This window comes from Gopherus evgoodei, chromosome 1 (genome assembly GCF_007399415.2).
Source record: "Gopherus evgoodei ecotype Sinaloan lineage chromosome 1, rGopEvg1_v1.p, whole genome shotgun sequence".
Lineage (NCBI taxonomy): Eukaryota > Metazoa > Chordata > Testudines > Testudinidae > Gopherus > Gopherus evgoodei.
Genome location: NC_044322.1, coordinates 167747424 through 167764947, shown reverse-complemented (window position 1 = coordinate 167764947; position 17524 = coordinate 167747424). Strand labels below are relative to the sequence as shown.

Genomic DNA, 17524 nt, shown 5'->3' with positions numbered 1-17524 from the left:
CATATTACGCAACCACCCCCAACTTTGCGGTAGGTACAGAAGTGCAGAGTCCAAAAAATCTGAAGGCAAAGCAGACTTGGTCTCTTGCTTAAATTATGCAAACAGAAAATAAATGATTTCTTAAGCAGAAACCCAAAAGAAAGCTAGGGAAGAACAATAATTACTCAGATGTTTCTGGCTTAATTTACTATACTATACCTGATTGCAATGACTGCTCTGAAACTATGGATGCAGCAAGAAGAAAACAAGAAGAAATTAGTAAACAATTATGCTTTAAAAACTGTAGTGCTATGAGAATATGTACTGAAATATAACTTTTGTTACATCATTTTTTGGCTTTTTCAGTTCAAGCATATCTTTATGTGTGCTACAAAATCCTGACACTTGCATCTAGATGTTTAAAAAACTCCAAGATGGTCATAAACTAAGGTTCCTATTCCTGGTGAACTCTAATTTAAAATGATTTGCATGATGGCCACATAATCCTATTATTACTAGGCCACATGATCATGCAAAAAAATCCACATTTAATGAACAGGGTCTCTCCTGTTTCTTGGGCTAATAGCATCTGTATGCACTGAACAAACAGTTTGCATTCAGCAATGGGATTGAGAAGAAAAGAGCAGAGTCAATCCAGAACAACATTCAGTCAGTTTCAGAGTGACACGGAATTGCTCTATGAGACTCATCTGACGCTCCTCAGCTGCATGGAAGATTGCAATGATACGGAGTCTTGTGTGTCAACCAGGGCAAAAACGAGGGGGCTGAGGGATGAAGACTTGCAGGGCTTCAAGCAGTAAATAAACCATCCAGAGTTATAACTTTAATTTTCCCCTAATGACTGCACTATTTTAATTGTTCAATGAAATGCCTTAGAAAACTGACATTGCGATAAACACTAGTATTCTGAAATAAAACTTGACTGTAAAAAGAGGCGTTTTCCAAACCCTTTAACAAAATTTATTGGGAATATATTTTCATACTGGGAATTCCCTCCACTATGAATATGACATGACAGATGACGACATCCAGCTTCCAACCGGGGGGGAGGGGGGGAAGGGTAGAAAGTTTTACTAAACCAGGAATTTTGGTTTCTCAAATTAGATATGTAATTACTTGGGTTTCTAATTGCTATAAAACACAGTTTGAGGAAAAAACATTACATCTATAAGCTGTCTATTAAAAGTACAGTACTTCTCTGACAAAGCTAGTTATTTTCTAAAAATGTAGTTTATAAATATTTATCCCTTGTACCATCCGACCTCTTCAACTAGCCACACCATATAAATAGCAAGAAACCATCACAACAGGGTAGCCTGGCAATATTAGTAAAGCATAAGAATCTATATTTTTAAATAAGCAGATTATCTGACATTTATACTTTAAAATAATGCTTAGAAAAAGAATCTGCGTAATTTTATTAGCATCAAGAGTTATCAGATAGAGTAAAATCCTGAAATACACATACCGCGTAAACTGCTGCTGGTTAAGAGAGCCCGTGCTTTATCTGCTAAATCACTATTTAGGGTATTCCCCAACAACAAAACATCAATGGCCTCCTGCTTGGAACTATCAAAAAAGTTATTCTGAATTGTTCTGGTCACAGAACGAGCACCATCCTTCAGCTTTCCAGCCTGTTAGAGAGGAAGATTATAAAATATTTTACATTGGAAATAACTCACAAAACACTGGCAACACTCATTCACATATTTTGAAATTTCAATTTCTAATTTTTACAATCAATGACTGATTTACTTTAAATGCTAAAATAACTCCAACTTCTGAGTTTACTGTAATAGGTCTGTATTATGTCATATTTTTCCTTCCGCAAAAGTCACAAGACAATTCTGAGATGTCAAGGTACATTTAAAAACCAAATTATTACAGTAAAAGAGGGGAGAAGAACATTAGTCTTACCTAAGTTCTTGGTCTTAAAAAAAAATTCACACAGTGCAATGTTTAGACCATGCTATGGAATATATTTACACATGAATATATGCATTCATAATTAACATTATGAAATATCTATATTTAACTATGGGGCTGTTTAATTGCAGCAGAGACATTTGGGCTTAGCCTGGAGCCTGAGCCTGAACATCTACATCACAATTAAACAGCCCAAGCCTGAGTTAGCTGACATGAGAGGATGATATAAATCACACCATGCATGCTTGACATTTCATTCAGTGGTATATGCACAGTCAGTACTGCATGTAGACTATATTCCTTCATGGATGTTGCACGGGATTATATTCTCTACAGACTTGTAAATTTATGGCTTGAATTGTTTGCAAAGGACACTTCGGTGCATACTATCGTTAAAAACAAAGCTTTAAGAAAGCTCAAAATCATCCCACTATTTAGGTCTGTTGAGCATAATACAAAATAGTAGAAGAAGTTACTCTGTTGTCAAGGTTAGAAGGAAGTTAACCAGAATCATGGTTTTTAAAACTTATAGATGAAGTGTTCTTGTGGTAAAGTTGTTTCACTATTTTACCGTAATTTTTTTTTTTTAAATAAGAGGTTGTTTCCTTTCTATCAGACAATGTACAGAATGTACGACATGATCTAAAAACACACACTCACCGTTTATATTTCAGGCAATTAATTGAAAGGAACCCAGAGAAAGCAAAAGAAAGAGTAGTTAAGGTGTTAGATGTAAATGAATATAATAGTCCTTAAAGCTAGATTGTTCTATATATAAATACACTGCTATTTATATATTTCAATTTAAAGGCAGAATCTTTTCATATCTTAAATGTGATTTTAAAAAAAAATAAATAAAACTTAAGCACTCTTGGATCTTGAAGAATCAAAATTACATATAAATGACAATTATACAGATTACAAACAAACTTTGAGAAATTAGGATAGAAACCTACCAGCAATATTTTTAGGTATATTAACAACACACCCCTGAAGCAGATGATAGTTCATGCGGGATCTAGATGTGTTACCAAAAAGAATGTCATATATTGCAGAGCTTTGTGAGTATTACTGATTCTTTTAGAACAGATGGACTTTTTCCAGGTAGAATGAGTTGTACCTGACCAAACAGTGCTTTTGAACTAGCAAAGAAGGTTAACAGGTGTACAAAGAATATTTACAGCTTGCAAACAGGAACAAGATATAGTGTGCCTAAATAGAAACCAGTAAAGTGAATGAAATGCTAAATAATCAGAAGCATGACAGGGAAGCATTAATGTAATTGAACAAACATACATATAAGGCCTAAGGAGAAACCCTTAAGTTTCCAGGTTCCGGGTCACACTGTTAGCACAGAAAATAGAATTAAAAATATTGGGCCAAATTCTACCTTCAGAGGAACACAAACAATTCCCAAACCAATGGGACTTGTATGTACTAATCTAAAGGCAGAATCTGATCCATCAGTTAACTAATTTTTATGGAGCCTATCACCATTGACAGCTACATGTGCACAGGATTTCTGACATTATGGATTAACTGAAGTATGGTGGAAAAACAAAATAGTTAAATAAGGTCTAAATATTAATGACACAATGAAGATGAAAATGGAGATTTGAAAGACTGCAAAGAAGAGTATTCTTGTACATGAGGAATTGCATGAGAGTGAAAAAGGACACACTGGAGGAATTAAGAGAGGGATATAATTTTTATGGTGCAACATCTGCTATACATCACCTGATAAGAAAAAGATAGCATTAAGTGATTTGAACAACTTGTGTATTAACTGGGACAAAATAGGCTGAAGAAATAAACTGAACAATACGCTGGGAAACAGCACAGAATTGCATATTACAAGACATAGGAAACTAGAAAAGGAGTTGTTTGGTTGGTTTTTTCCTCCCAGTAATCAGAAAACTAGAAAGGTACAGCTGAAGGAACATGAACTATGATCTAGCCCAGGGAACTGAAACTCAGATCACCACTAGGGCCACATGAGGACTAGCACAGTGACCCAAGGGCCACATCACTGCCACCTTTTCGTATAAAAGTACAAAAGCCCTCCCCTACCCTACCGCCAACTCCATCCCTTTCATGAGGCCCCGCCCTCATCCCAATCCCTTCCCCAAAGTCCCCACCCCAACTCCACCCACTCCCTTCCCCTATTCCAGCCGCTTCCCCAAATCCTCGCCCCTGCCCAGCCTCTTCTACGTCTCCTCCCCTGAGCGCACAGCTCCCCGCTCCTCCCCACCCCCTCCTGGAAAGCGCTAAGCGCTGCCAAACACTTGTTTGGTGGCAGGAAGTGCCTGGAGGTAGGCAAAGGAGCGGTGGACATGGCGCACTGGGGGGTAAAGGGGTTAGTGGAGGAGGGGAGCTTGGCAGCTGCAGGAAATAACTCCAGGGAGGTAAGGGGGGCAGAGAGCTTGGCAGACCGCAGCAAACACCTCTGCAGGCAGCCACGTGTTTGAGACCCCTGATCTAGCCAAATTAACATGGTAAATAGAAGAGATAAGACGAGACCAACCAGAGTAAACAAGAATTATTACTTTCTTTCACAATACGTTCAACCGAAGGTTGATATGTTAGATGAAATTAATGCAATTGAAGGAAAGGGCCCGGAGAGGAAAACTATGCAAAGAAACTAGTGTGGTTTGAACATAGATCTTCTGATGTTGCAGTGTGAATTGACCAGTGGGTCTTCTCTGAGCCTCTCCACACTCTGAAGAGGGTACTAACTAGGAATAGGGGGGAAATTCAAATTGGGAAAGATGTTACTGAAATACTGTTTGTTAATTAGGACTTCTTTTTTATTTTAATTCAATTTTATCTTTTTTTGATTACACCATTACTTTTTACGAAAGTACATTTCATAAAAGGAAAACCCTCACAGTAATTGCATTTATGGTAAAATGAAACACTATGGTAAAATGAAACTTCAAATACTGCTAAATGTTTATTATTAAAAAGTGCTTTTACCTTAGCCTTTCCTTCAAGAGCTCCTGTTCCTGCATATATTTTACTGACAGAATCACCATTCAATGACCACATGGACCGGAAAACTTCCTGGAAGCGAGTAACCAACTGAGGCTTCTCAGCTAAACCTAAAACCTCCAGTTGCCTTGTTAGCATCTGCAACAGTTCAAGAGAAGGCTCATGAAGTGAATACAGTAAAATATATATAGTCAAATTCTCCCTTCCAAAAAAAAGAAAAAAAAAAGAATTTACTTTAACTCTGCATTCTGGAGAAAATGACACTATCACGTTAAACTCTTTTTCACAGCAGCATAACATTAAAACATTGAAAGACCACCTATATCAAATTAGCTATTTCTGGTTTGACTTTTTTAAATATCTAACCTTATTTTTTATTTCCAGGTCTTTAATTCTGCATTAGTATTCAAATAGAGTTTACTCTACATTCTTCCTACCAGAGCCTCAGCTATGTCTCAGAATATCACTGACCTTTCCCAACAGAATGCAGTGGATGTAGAGCTCTGTGATACTCAAATGAGTCAGACAGCAATGTCTTTTGTGGTTCACTTTATCTTCCCTCAAAATTCTACTGATAGAGTCAAGAAACAATTTTCAAATCACTATTCTTATAGTCACTGTAGGCAGGATGTTAATTTATCAAGTAAGCGTTTTAAGTTACAGTTGCACGAGTTTAAAACTGGAGGTGTCAAACATATATGTCCCACAGGCAGATCTAGCTCCTAGGATCTTTCCTTCCAGACAGCCTTCTCAGAAGCATCTATCTGCCAAGTGTAGCTGAAAAGGTCTTGAAAGGAGCTGGAGATAAAGTGGGAGCAGATCTGCCTGACTTGGCCCTCGCAGCAATTTTTATAGTCACCATTGCCGCCTTCACAATGCCACACATAAAAGGCTCAGTGGAACAGAGATTTCCCTTGCTCTCCAGTCCCTGATGTAGTCACTGCACCTTACTGCAACAGATTCAGCTGGACATCTACTTCCTCTTGTACCAGTTGCTGTTACCCAAACCCAGGCTTGGGAAATCAGCTCCTTTTATGTTCTCTCTCCTCATTCACTGCCCATTCCAAAAAGGAGGAGGGGGGAAATTTTACAAATTGTGGGGGAGAAAGAACTCCTGGAGATAACAAAAGAGTGTGGGGGAAAGGAGGTTGAGAAAGAGAAAAATTCCCGAAGAAGCAGGGAGAGCAACAAATGGGGTAGGACAAATCCCCAGGACAAGGGAGAGGAAGAATCTTCAAAGGAACAGAATTATGCCAACTCTTGCAATTTTATCATGAGTCCCACGACATCTGGTATTTTTTTAAAAGTCCAAGTATCTGGAGTCATACAATCACATGGGAATTTCTTTTTTTTTTAAATGATTCTAACCCTTATGGTTATGGATATAAGCTTGAAAACAAACATTAAATGGTCAAAAAACAGAAGGCAAATAAGATTTATTTATTTTTTAATTTCATGATTTTGGGGCCTTACTTGTGATTTTTTAACACCTAGTGTTGGCAATGCTATGAAGGATACAAGGAGAAAAAGAGATTTGGGGAAGAATCCTAAAGTATGGTTAGGCTGAAGGGAGAAGAGAAATGTCCAAACTGGGGCAGGGGTTGGAGAAAAGGGAGGGGGAAAAAAAAAACAAAAAAAAACCTACAATGCGGCTATAGAAACAGAGGGAACTAGAGATAAGCTAACTGGAAGAGAAAAAATAGGCTTCCTACATGCATTATTTTTTTTTTTTTAAGTATTTCATTTAAATACAATTAAAAGGGGCTCATTCAACAGTTGGAGACTACTGAAAAAATTGCCTCTTGCTGGTGAGCTTTATATTCACAACTCATTAATTTTAACTGAAATGGTAATGTGGCCCTCACCACAGAATGAGTTGGACATTCCTGCTGTAATGAAATTAGTTACTTTACTCCAGATTTACACTGGTGTAAGAGAACAAAATATAGACCTGTAAATGGAAAATTGCTATATATTTTGATTCATGTGAGCATCAAGTGTCTGCTTGCTACAAAACAACTGAAATGCACATAAAACGCGAGAAATGATTATTCAATACAGGTCATCCTAGCTCACTCAACTGGACTACTTCAGAACCTGAGTATCAGTCTACCATGAACTGTCAAGCTCAAACTATAATGGACACAGATTTAGGATCAAAAGGATCTTCCTTAAGGTTACAATCTCTGTATCTTTTTCATGACAAGATCAATATGGGATAGATATATGGATGAACGAATACTTAAATTCTTTTTTACAGTATACTCAGTGCATTAAGTCATACAGAAAGAGGAAGAATACCTAAACCAACCAAGACCCTAGCTGGCATGTTTTTCCCTTTATTTCTCTGAGTTCTACAAGATGAAAATTATAATTCCCTGCAGTACAGGCAGCTGAAACACTACAAAACTTTAGATCTTTCAAGCTTTGGTTAGATCCACCATTTACCTATGGATGAGACAGGTTAACAGTGAAGAAAACAAAAAATCAGATAAAGTTTCAATTCAGTGATTATTTGACTACAAGATCATTGTACAGGCAAACTATTATAATCAAAGCTCTATGTATTTGGCAGATAATTTGACATAAATTTTGCTTCAAAGTCACTGGATTCTACAGCTTTCCATTGAAAAGTCTGCAGAATTTTTATACAAATGTTAAAATTGGAGGGTTTTATTGAATTAGAAGAAAAATAAACATCTTAAGTAAAGTAGTCTTGTTTATTTTTCTATTAATTTAGTTTTAGTGTCCATCCATTTCTATTTTTAAATATGTTGCAGGCTTTCATGTTTAGGTTTCAGAATTAATAATTTATTAAGGTGAGTGGAGCATGCCAAATCTCTCAAAGATATTGTTTCAGGCTCACAGACATCATTACATCAGTTTACATTCAGTTCATCTTTTCAAGCTTTGCTTTATAATCTTGAGTACTAGAAACTTTTTTTTTTTTTAATATTAAAGCTGATATCCTGGAGCACAATTTTACAGAAAAGACTGAATTCTAGAGTGAATTCATAGCCACAGATTTGGGGCATAGCTGGGGGCTCAACTGTAACATTCTCTATGCAATCCAAAACTCATGGACTAATGAGGTTTCCTAGACAGCAATACTGGTAACCATTTAGGACAGTAGCATGTGCACCAAAGACCTTTATCCACAGTGCTTACTGTAAGTTCAATTTGAGGAATCTTAGTTGAACTCGCAGCAAGTGCTATGGGTAAAGTGCTTTTGTGCGGGACTGTTACACTACTCCTCCTTTGGAATTGCGAGCCTGAAACTGAAAGGAAAAACAGATGGACATACAAAGAAATGGAAATACATCAGTAGTAGTGCTTCAAAATATACTTTCCTTAAAACTGGTGTACCACAATTTTTGTACTAAGAATTGTGACCTACCAAGATATGTTAGCTCACTGAATTACAGGGCCATGCTACAAATCAGATTCTAATTCATAACTTGAGCATATTGTAATTAATCTTGCCTATTGACAATTATGGTAATGTCATTCAAGTATTACAGAAGCACCAGAATCAATCAGTGGTTGTAAGTTCTACATCAAGAATCTACATTATTTTCCTACCTCTAAGCCAAAGAAAGCCTGCACACTGTTTGTTCTATCCAGACAGTCCAAGCAGTTTGTCCTGATAGTACCACTTTGATATCTGTGCCAAGTACAACAAAATAAAGAGAACCACTGAAATAACTCAGTAAGACAAAGATCATCAACAAAAGACACCAAGATCTTAAAGAGACTAGTAAATCAAGGCACTGTAATTGCAATGTTATTGTTATAAAAATATATTTATAATGTTGGCAGCTATAGATCCACCAATAGCAACAAGACTGGCATCTCTTTACACAAGAGCAATTTATCTCCAGCAAATAAAACAAAGTGTTCCTTCAATTTTTTGGTGTGGTCCTTGTTTTCTGAAGTGTAATGCTGGAATGAACTCTCTTTCTAGACAACCCAGGAAATACAACATGCATTTTCTAAGTATTTCAGGGGTACTCACACTTCTAGTTAAAACAAACTATTTATGAAACAAAACAAATGTTAGAAAACAAAGCATTAGGAAAGTGCCCTGATACGTTGAAATTAAAGTAAGACTGTAGTAAACTGTAAATGTAATAAAACTGCATCCAGTACATTATTTCAACACTATCTTTGGGAAAAAACAACTATAGGTTGATACAATAAAAGAATAAAGAAAAATGAAATGACTAGATTAACAATTTACCTATGGAGAAGAGAGAAAACAAATAGGATGAACAGATTTTAAAAAGTTAGCAAAACTTAAAAAAAAATGTATACCTACTGCAAGTTATAACTTAATATGTCTTATCTCTGTTGTACTCCCTTATCTTCTATATTTGTCAGCTTCTTAATAGTTATTGAAAAAAATAATTTGTCCTGTCAATTTTGTTTATCTTTAATAAAAGTTAAAATTAAAACAATATTTGGGTAAAACTGGAAAAATGTATCTTAGGAGCCAATTGAATACCTATAATCCTCCAAGAACAAACATCTCTAAATTGTGTTTTATTTTATTTTCCATCTCCTAATTATGATAGAATGGACGTTTATTGTGACAATACATATTTACTTCTAGTGCAGTAAACAAAAAAGATTGCACTGGTCAAAATAAAGAGGGTATTAGTAAATCTAATTTGCCAAGACAGAGGGGGGACAAGGGATGGGACAAAAGAGCTGTTTGTTTTTCCAAGAGGACAACCTAATAAAACCATTTTTACCCACACATCAAAATTAAGACAGATGTCTAATTCTAGTTCTCTCAATGGCAAAAATTATAGTTTTTAAAAAAGAAACTCTCAAACTGATATGGCTAATAAGATATTAAAATATGATCATGTGTTGGAGTAGATTTTAGGATATTTTATTGTTGAGTAAAAAAAAAAAAAAAAGTCAATTTTTGTGGACAGCCCTCTACCACCACATGGGAAACTCAGGCTCAGAAATAATTCAAGGGAATCAGACCCATTGGCTGACAGCTGTTTGCCATTCAGTCCAAGCACTAAATAAGATAATTTAGACAGTGTTAGTAACAGCAACAGGGAAAACAAGTTCTGCTTTCCCTGTCAAAAGTTACTTCCTTATTCTAATAAGGTACAAGGAAGATTGCATTAAATATGATGAAACGGTGAGTTCAAAACAAAGACTTGAATCTAATACCAGTATGAATTTAGTATCACCCTAGACTTTTAGAGACTATTCAGAAACAAGAGAACATGGCATACATTTATATATAAACACAAAATAATTGGTTCGTATTTCAGTCTCAGGTCACCATCCTAGATAAATGAAAAACAGTGTCTTCACACACACAACCAGAAATATTTTTCTTCTATATTTATGGCTAAAAGAGTGAAAAAATAAATTATGATCATATTCTGATTGTAGGAAAGTTACAGAAGTTATATAGTCAAACCTTTGAACTTCCTTTCCATCGAAATAAAAAAATCCACATTCTAAGAATTTTTGGACTTGAGGTTTAAGCACGCTGTGTAGTTTTTCTGCCTTTCCGCCTTTAACCATTTGATGATAGTCAAAGTTCACCATTTTGATATCAATAGCATGTTCAGAGGCTTTCAAGTGGCTCTGATATCAGGAAAGAGAGAGGAAAAAGTATAAATATACCAAGCAACAAACAGGGTGTTAGATTAGTATAAGCCAAATATGCCACCAATGTTAAGAAAGTTATTAACTCCATTTGTTCAGTATCTTTATCATTATCACTTTTTCTACTAAAATGAGACATACTTTTATTATATACTAATCCAAATCATTGTAATAAAATATAAACCAAGGCTCTAAATTATTAGAACTGAATTTTTGTTTTTTAATTGCCAAAACCAGAAGTAGATTTATATTCTACCTTAACATCATTAAAGCAATGTAAGTATTACAATTTTCTTCCACAGTTTAAGGAGTTAGTAAGCTCATCAACCACGGCAGGAAAAAAAACGTATGGCCCATGGACCAGTGATGGTCTGTGGGGAGCTGATTGGTCACATGGTGCCTACTCTCCTTGTTTTCAGCTGTTAAATTACATTTTAAAAATCCAGCTAAAGTACATTAACTGATTTCCTAATATTATTTTTGCATGTAAACAGTTGCTGTAGTTCCTACATGTTATGTGATCACAAAAAGATGGGGAGGAAGCCTGTAGGATTGCAAACGTGAGAGTATGAGTCCAAGAGATGCACTCTACTAAGATGTGACCCATACTGAAGTTTGAGATCCCCTGCCACAGACTGTTTATTTGCAGCTTAATTCTATACATAGAATATTTGTCATCTTAAATGGCCAATCTGCTCTGAAAAGTGACTTTGTATAAGTGGCACTGAGGGGGAATTGCATGTTTTTAATCTCAATGCCTTCTGAGCAAATTTGCTCTCTTTACAAGTAAAACAATGTTGTTGTTTTTTTTGTTTTTTTTAAATGTACCAGCCTGAAAATTCATTGTAAACTCTGAAAGTGTCATCCTGGGTTCTTTCCTGCCCACACATCACCACTAAAGAATAAAGAATCTGCAAACCAAATTGTGATCTCAGTTATATTAGGACAACTTTACTGTTCTAATGGAGTTTAGAAGCTTAACCAAGGCAAAGTTAAATTTTGCTCATTGGAACTTAGTTAATAATATTAGCCAAGAACATGCAGTGGCAGTCAAAAAAGAAAATAGAATGTTAGGAACCATTAGGAAAGGGATAGATAATAAGACAGAAAACATCATAATGCTACTCTATAAATCCAGAGCAGACCCACCCCTTGTATACTGTGTGTAGTTCTGGTCACCCCATCTCAAAAATGATATATTAGAATTGGAACAAGTACAGAGAGGGGCAACAAAAATCATTAGGAGTAAGGAACAGCTTCTATATGAGGAGAAAGTAAAGGGACTGGGATTGTTCAGCCTGGAAGAGAGACTACTAAATTATCTGTGTGAAGTTGTTCAGAAGTTTGGAATGTTAAAAGTCGTGCTCATAAAGCAGTCAAAAGATAAAAGCAATTTTTTCAGAAGTGAAAATATACTTGGTATAATTTTAATTTAAAATGTCCATTTTGAGATCACAGCTGGTGACAGTATACCAATTAAATCATTTCCAGCAGTGTTAATATGCAAGTCCAGTGGTAGAAGTAGTGAATGAATACTAGAGTTGCCATCTTACGTAAATGATGGCTTTTATCAGAAGAAAATTTGTTTCTCCTTTTTAAACTTATTCAAAATTCAGTGCCCAGGACTCTTAAATCAATATAAACATATTCTGGTAATACTGGGGAAAAAAAAAAAAAAAAAAAAAAAAAGGAAACAATAGACATTTAAATGAAGAGCATCTGTAGCCAGGAGAAACCTAAGTAGAATAAAAACAGAGACTAGCAAAATTCTTCTTATGTAAGGTGTCTACAGAACACCAATACAGTACAAGAACATTGCCCCACAGCACACTACTGAGGTAGATTTCACAGTTTTATGCTGCTTCCTGAAACATGGAATTGATACTGTTAAATATCAGACTAGACTGATCATTTGTCTGTTCCACCAAGGCAGCTCCTACATTTCTTACAATTCTCTCTAAAAGTACTATGTAAAAAAGAATGACGAAAATAAACTTTATACTGCGTTACAGCATCTTATATTAAAATTAGATTAAAAAAATAACTCAAGTGACATTTACAATGAAATAAAATTTTCTGTACCCCAGACACACAATATTGTCATCTTCAGCTTAGTCTTCTTTTTACTGGAATTTCTATGTTGGTATTATTTTAAGGTTAGATATATTTTATAAGTATAACTGAGCATATTACAGGTGATTTCACAGTCTAAATTGGTAATATAAAATAATTTATTTACAAATTAATTGTAAGTAATTAGAAAATGATCTTGGCTGTGAAGAAAAGATAATATGAGAGACAGACTGATATTACAGGCTATTCTCTAATTACAACCCAGGAGAATCTTTATTCAACTATATAACTCGGTAGCAAGAAATCTTGAGACTGGTCAGTTACAATCAAAATGCTGGTCTTCTGAATAAGTTTTAAAAGTTTAAATTTCAATTAAACTATTAAATTATTTTAAACCTCAAGTGATGTATGCATTTGAAGTTCAAGAAGTCCTTTTCTCTACAGTCTAAAAATACACCCAGGAATTCCTAGAGCAGTATTTTGGAGAAAAAAAATAGTTTACCTGAAACACACTCAGTATTAAATACCAAAACATCTGTTGCCTATATACTAACATTAGAATGCAGAAGATATTTCCTTTAGACATAAACAAGTATTAAGGGAATATAATTTACAATTTATTATCAACAGCCTGCCATATTGCAGTTATAATTTTTAAAAAGAATGCTTATTTTGGCTAACATACTCAGACATATTGATTGTCATTAAAAATATTTAAAATCCATTTCATTGTACATATCCTAAGAAATGCCTCTGTGATCTTTAAGGATCCTATATTGAGCAAAATGGGTACAGATTTATTTTAACAACAATCAGTTACTCTAGTGTATAACATATGTTTCATTCTCTAATGACTATTTAACACCCACCTAACGCATAAGCCAATTCTGAAAACATACAGGGCATGAGATAATCATAATACTTACCTGGAAGGCTTTGCTAAGCATGTGCTCCCCTTCTTTTGCCCCAAGTAAATTTACAATAATTTGCTTGCCATATACATTTTTAAGTGTTCGGAAATGCCTGTTAACAGACGAAAAAAGCCTCACTCACCTTTTGATTAGTAACAAGGAAATATAGTCAGCATCTTCTCTTAATCAACCCCATCTGAATGAAGTACTAGAGTACAGTGTACATTTATTATGGCATCCATTTTTATTGGAATGCATCCCAAGGAAGTGATCTAGCCCAGTGACATCAAGTGACAATTGACTTATTTATTTGGGTCAATGGTAGCAAAAGTTCTACTTAAGAGGAAACATTTGGCTAATTACCAAGAAGTTACATGGAGTTTAACCAAGCATTGTTATATACAGTATGAAATGAAATTCTGAACTCCAAATTTAATAAAGAAGTTGCCAAATAAATATTACAAGATGAAATATTAAGCACAGGAGTAGCCCACTGAATTTCAAAAGGACTATTCACATGGTTTGCTGAATTAGAGCTTTAAATAAGTAAAACTACTTCATCGGAACATCATATTAAGAAAAATGCAAGCCACTATTTCACCTGTCAAAAGCTGGTGCATTTGCTTCAAATCCTCTTGACATTCTGACACGATGGGATCCTACCTTTGACAAGAAGAGTACATTTAGGTATATACTTGAATTTTTTGTTTGTTTGTGTGTTTGGTTAATCTGCTCTCCAAAATCCGTTTAAATCCTATTTCTGTCATACATTATTCCTTCCATAATATGTGCTTCTTTCTATTGGTTTAATTAATGCTAGTTTTCTGAAGAACATCTTTTTGACACAACCTCTTGAATCTCGTCATATAACTGCACTTTTAGCTTTTTTGTTTATGGATACATGAGCCTTCTGTGACTCTTATGGTATGCTTATACAGCTGCCACGCTACATCGAAGAATTTTTAAAATGTCCTCATTTTTTATTTTAGTGTCATAGTACTAAATTTTCATACAATTCCTCTCCCAAGGATGTTGAACTCAATTATACTGTAGTAACTATTACTTAGTGTCTCATGCAAGTTACTCCTCACATAGACTTCTTTGTATTATTTATGACTAAATCAAGAGTAGCGCCTCTCCGCTTGTGTGCTCCAGAACAACCTGTTTCAAGAAGCAATCATTAAAAGTCAAATAATTCTAAACTTCTAGGCCAAAAGAAACTAAGCATCAGAGATAGTGTACTCAGGTCCCATAGGAAGTAGTGTCTTCAACAGCAATACCTCCAGTCTGTTAAGAAGCAAAAGTCTCTCTCTCAAACAAGAATTTCATCCAGAGCTCAGCCAAAAAGATAACAGTGCAACAGGGTCTCAACCTTTATCTTAACTACTTACCTGCAGACCAGGTTGCTCCCAAAATAATGGAACAGATCCACGAATTTGTATGAAGGAAGACACACAGTCATCTAGGAATATCACCTGTTGAGAAAAAGCAGTACTGTAATTTTACTGGGGAATTGTAGAAACAAAGCAGTCTTTTTTGCATTACCTAACACAGTGAATAAAATACAACTATGTCATAGTATAAGCAGGAATAATATATCTGTTATTTTAAAAAATTCATATTAAATGACCTGTGTGTCTCATGCCTCAGAATGTACAACTTGAATAAATAAGTATTCAATAGTAAGAAGATACAATATACCACAGGGACAAGTTATTGTGGTTTTAGAAAGAGAGTATTTTTCTTTTTAAATTAAGTCCTGCTCCAAATTCTCATAAAAAGTGTTTCCCTAAAAAGATTTCTTTAAGACGGCAAGGCAGAGTATATTTACAACTTTCTAATTTCACATCCACTTTTTAATATATATTTTGGTAACATTTAGACAAAAAGCATAGAGAATACTTAAGTTTTCCATTTTATTTCTCTCACACAAAATCCCATATAAGAATCCTGTAAAACAGACAAAAATATATAACCTGATTCTCTTAATTTAGTTTCTAGGAACCCTTTCATGTTTATCTTTAAAACTTTCCATAAGGCTCTTTCAAAGTTTGCGTAGAAGCTTTGATTTCTCTTTCAGTATTTAATATTCACTCTTCTTACATAACTGAATGTTTTTTTCCTTCTTAGCTCACAAGAGTTAAATTTGGGACTTATAATGGAAATAAAGTAACTAAACCATTCTGAGATGCATGTTTTAAAAATATATTAACTCATTACTTGACAATGTCAACTCCAAGATTTCCTCAAAGTGCTAATATTTAGCCTTAGGTTAAAAATAATAAATTTCAAATGTTATAAAAATAAACTGCAATTTATCATCTAATAAGTAGCTTACTGGAAAAATATGGTTCAAGAACCTTGACGGCATGCTGACGCCAATCCTGCATCTGGGTGAAACTATAAAACTTAATGGGACTCTGAACAAGTGCAGAGATTCACCCAGATATGACCTACCCACATGTATACAACTGCAGGATCAGGCTCTTCATAATAATGCAATCAAAAGTACCTACCACAGAATAATCTATAATTTCATGCATTACAGCATAGTAATAGTTCCAAATATAGGACAAAATCCTCAGTGTAAATTGACTTAGCTTCACTGACTTCAAAAGAAGAACACCAACCTACATTAGCTATGGATCTGGCCCACAATCTTTTGACCTGGAGCAAAAAGCCATAAATTGTTTACTATCATTATACTGAATACAGACAGATGGGTAATATAGTTATAATACAGCATACCTGTTCTGTTTCAACAAAATTTGCAACATGACCATCATCATTCGTTCCCCGTACGTTAAACCTGGTTCCAGCTCGTTCACAGCTTAGTCGTGAAATGAGGCAAGCCTTTGCTTGTTTGTGAGCTGCATAAATTGTTCTAATCTCTACTCCTCCACACATGAGACGCAATAACCAGTCATCACAGTTCACACCATAGTGTTTAAGATGCAAATGCAGTGATTGGTTCCTATCAGAAAGAGAAGGGACTCAAATTAATGACAATGAGAGAGAAATAAAATGGCTCATTTTGTTTAGGCAACTGCTGTCTGAAACTCCACACTCAATATAAGGAATGTCAAGAGGAAAGCTTTCCATAACATGCCTAGTTTCATCCACAACTCCTATTTAAACAAACCTGACATAACAAAACCTTCCAGATAGTAGCTTAGATGTCTGTAGGACAAAAATTGTCTGTAGTGAATTTTAATGGACATAAAAACTGACAACCTAGAATCTTCTGTTAATACTGCAGATACCCCTATCCTTTCCTACTAATGTGAAAACCATGGATTAGAACAGTGGTTCCCAAACTTTTTCTGCTCCATGTGCACGGAAAGCCCCTGGCAGGCTGGGCAGGTTTGTTTACCTGCCGCGTCCGCAGGTTCGGCCAATCACGGCTCCCAGTGGCTGCGGTTCACTGCTCCAGGCCAATGGTAGCTGCTGGAAATGGTACTGAGGGACATATTGACTGCTGCTTCCAGTGGCTCCTATTGGCCTGGAGCAGCGAACCATGGCCAATTGGAGCCGCAATCAGCCGAACCTGTGGATGTGGCAGGTAAACAAACCAGCCCGGCCCACCAGGGGCTTTCCCTGCACAAGCGGCGGAACAAGTTTGAGAACCACTGGATTAGAGAGTAGAAGTTTTCACGGTCTGTCAGCCTCAGAGAAAATAAAACCAGAATGCCAATGGTGGGGCTATTTTGTGTGTCATGTGTGACCTACTAACTCATTTCATATAGGCCACCCAGTAATCAATTGGAACACTGCTAACCAGGACAGAATTTGGACTGGCTACAAACTGAAAAAAATCTGTGTACACACATTTAATAATTTCCCAGGACAGTTTCCCTCCCCTCAAAAGCTTATTTTAAAACCACAGAACATGTTACCATGCCAGAGATCCTGTAGTGCAAGAATAATTCAACAGGCTTCTAGGACTGTCATCAGTATTTGGGGCATCTCAGTTTTGTTCAAAA

At 35.5% G+C, this 17524-nt stretch overlaps 1 protein-coding gene across 13 annotated transcripts in view; it reads right to left on the bottom strand.

Moving 5' to 3' along the window:
- Nucleotides 1-17524, bottom strand: part of SYNJ1 (synaptojanin 1) — a 119003-nt gene that overhangs the window by 68112 nt on the left and 33367 nt on the right. For 9 of the 13 annotated variants that reach the window (XM_030579026.1, XM_030579035.1, XM_030579053.1 and 6 more), the window contains exons 5-13: nt 16290-16515; nt 14933-15016; nt 14143-14204; nt 13557-13653; nt 10367-10536; nt 8500-8581; nt 4903-5055; nt 1469-1634; nt 199-222 (exon numbers count right to left, since the gene is read on the bottom strand). In XM_030579026.1, the coding sequence (XP_030434886.1) occupies nt 199-222; nt 1469-1634; nt 4903-5055; nt 8500-8581; nt 10367-10536; nt 13557-13653; nt 14143-14204; nt 14933-15016; nt 16290-16515 (1064 nt within the window). The remainder of the gene's footprint in view (nt 1-198; nt 223-1468; nt 1635-4902; nt 5056-8499; nt 8582-10366; nt 10537-13556; nt 13654-14142; nt 14205-14932; nt 15017-16289; nt 16516-17524) is intronic. The other 4 variants (XM_030579088.1, XM_030579127.1, XM_030579083.1 and 1 more) reach the window with 2 other exon arrangements.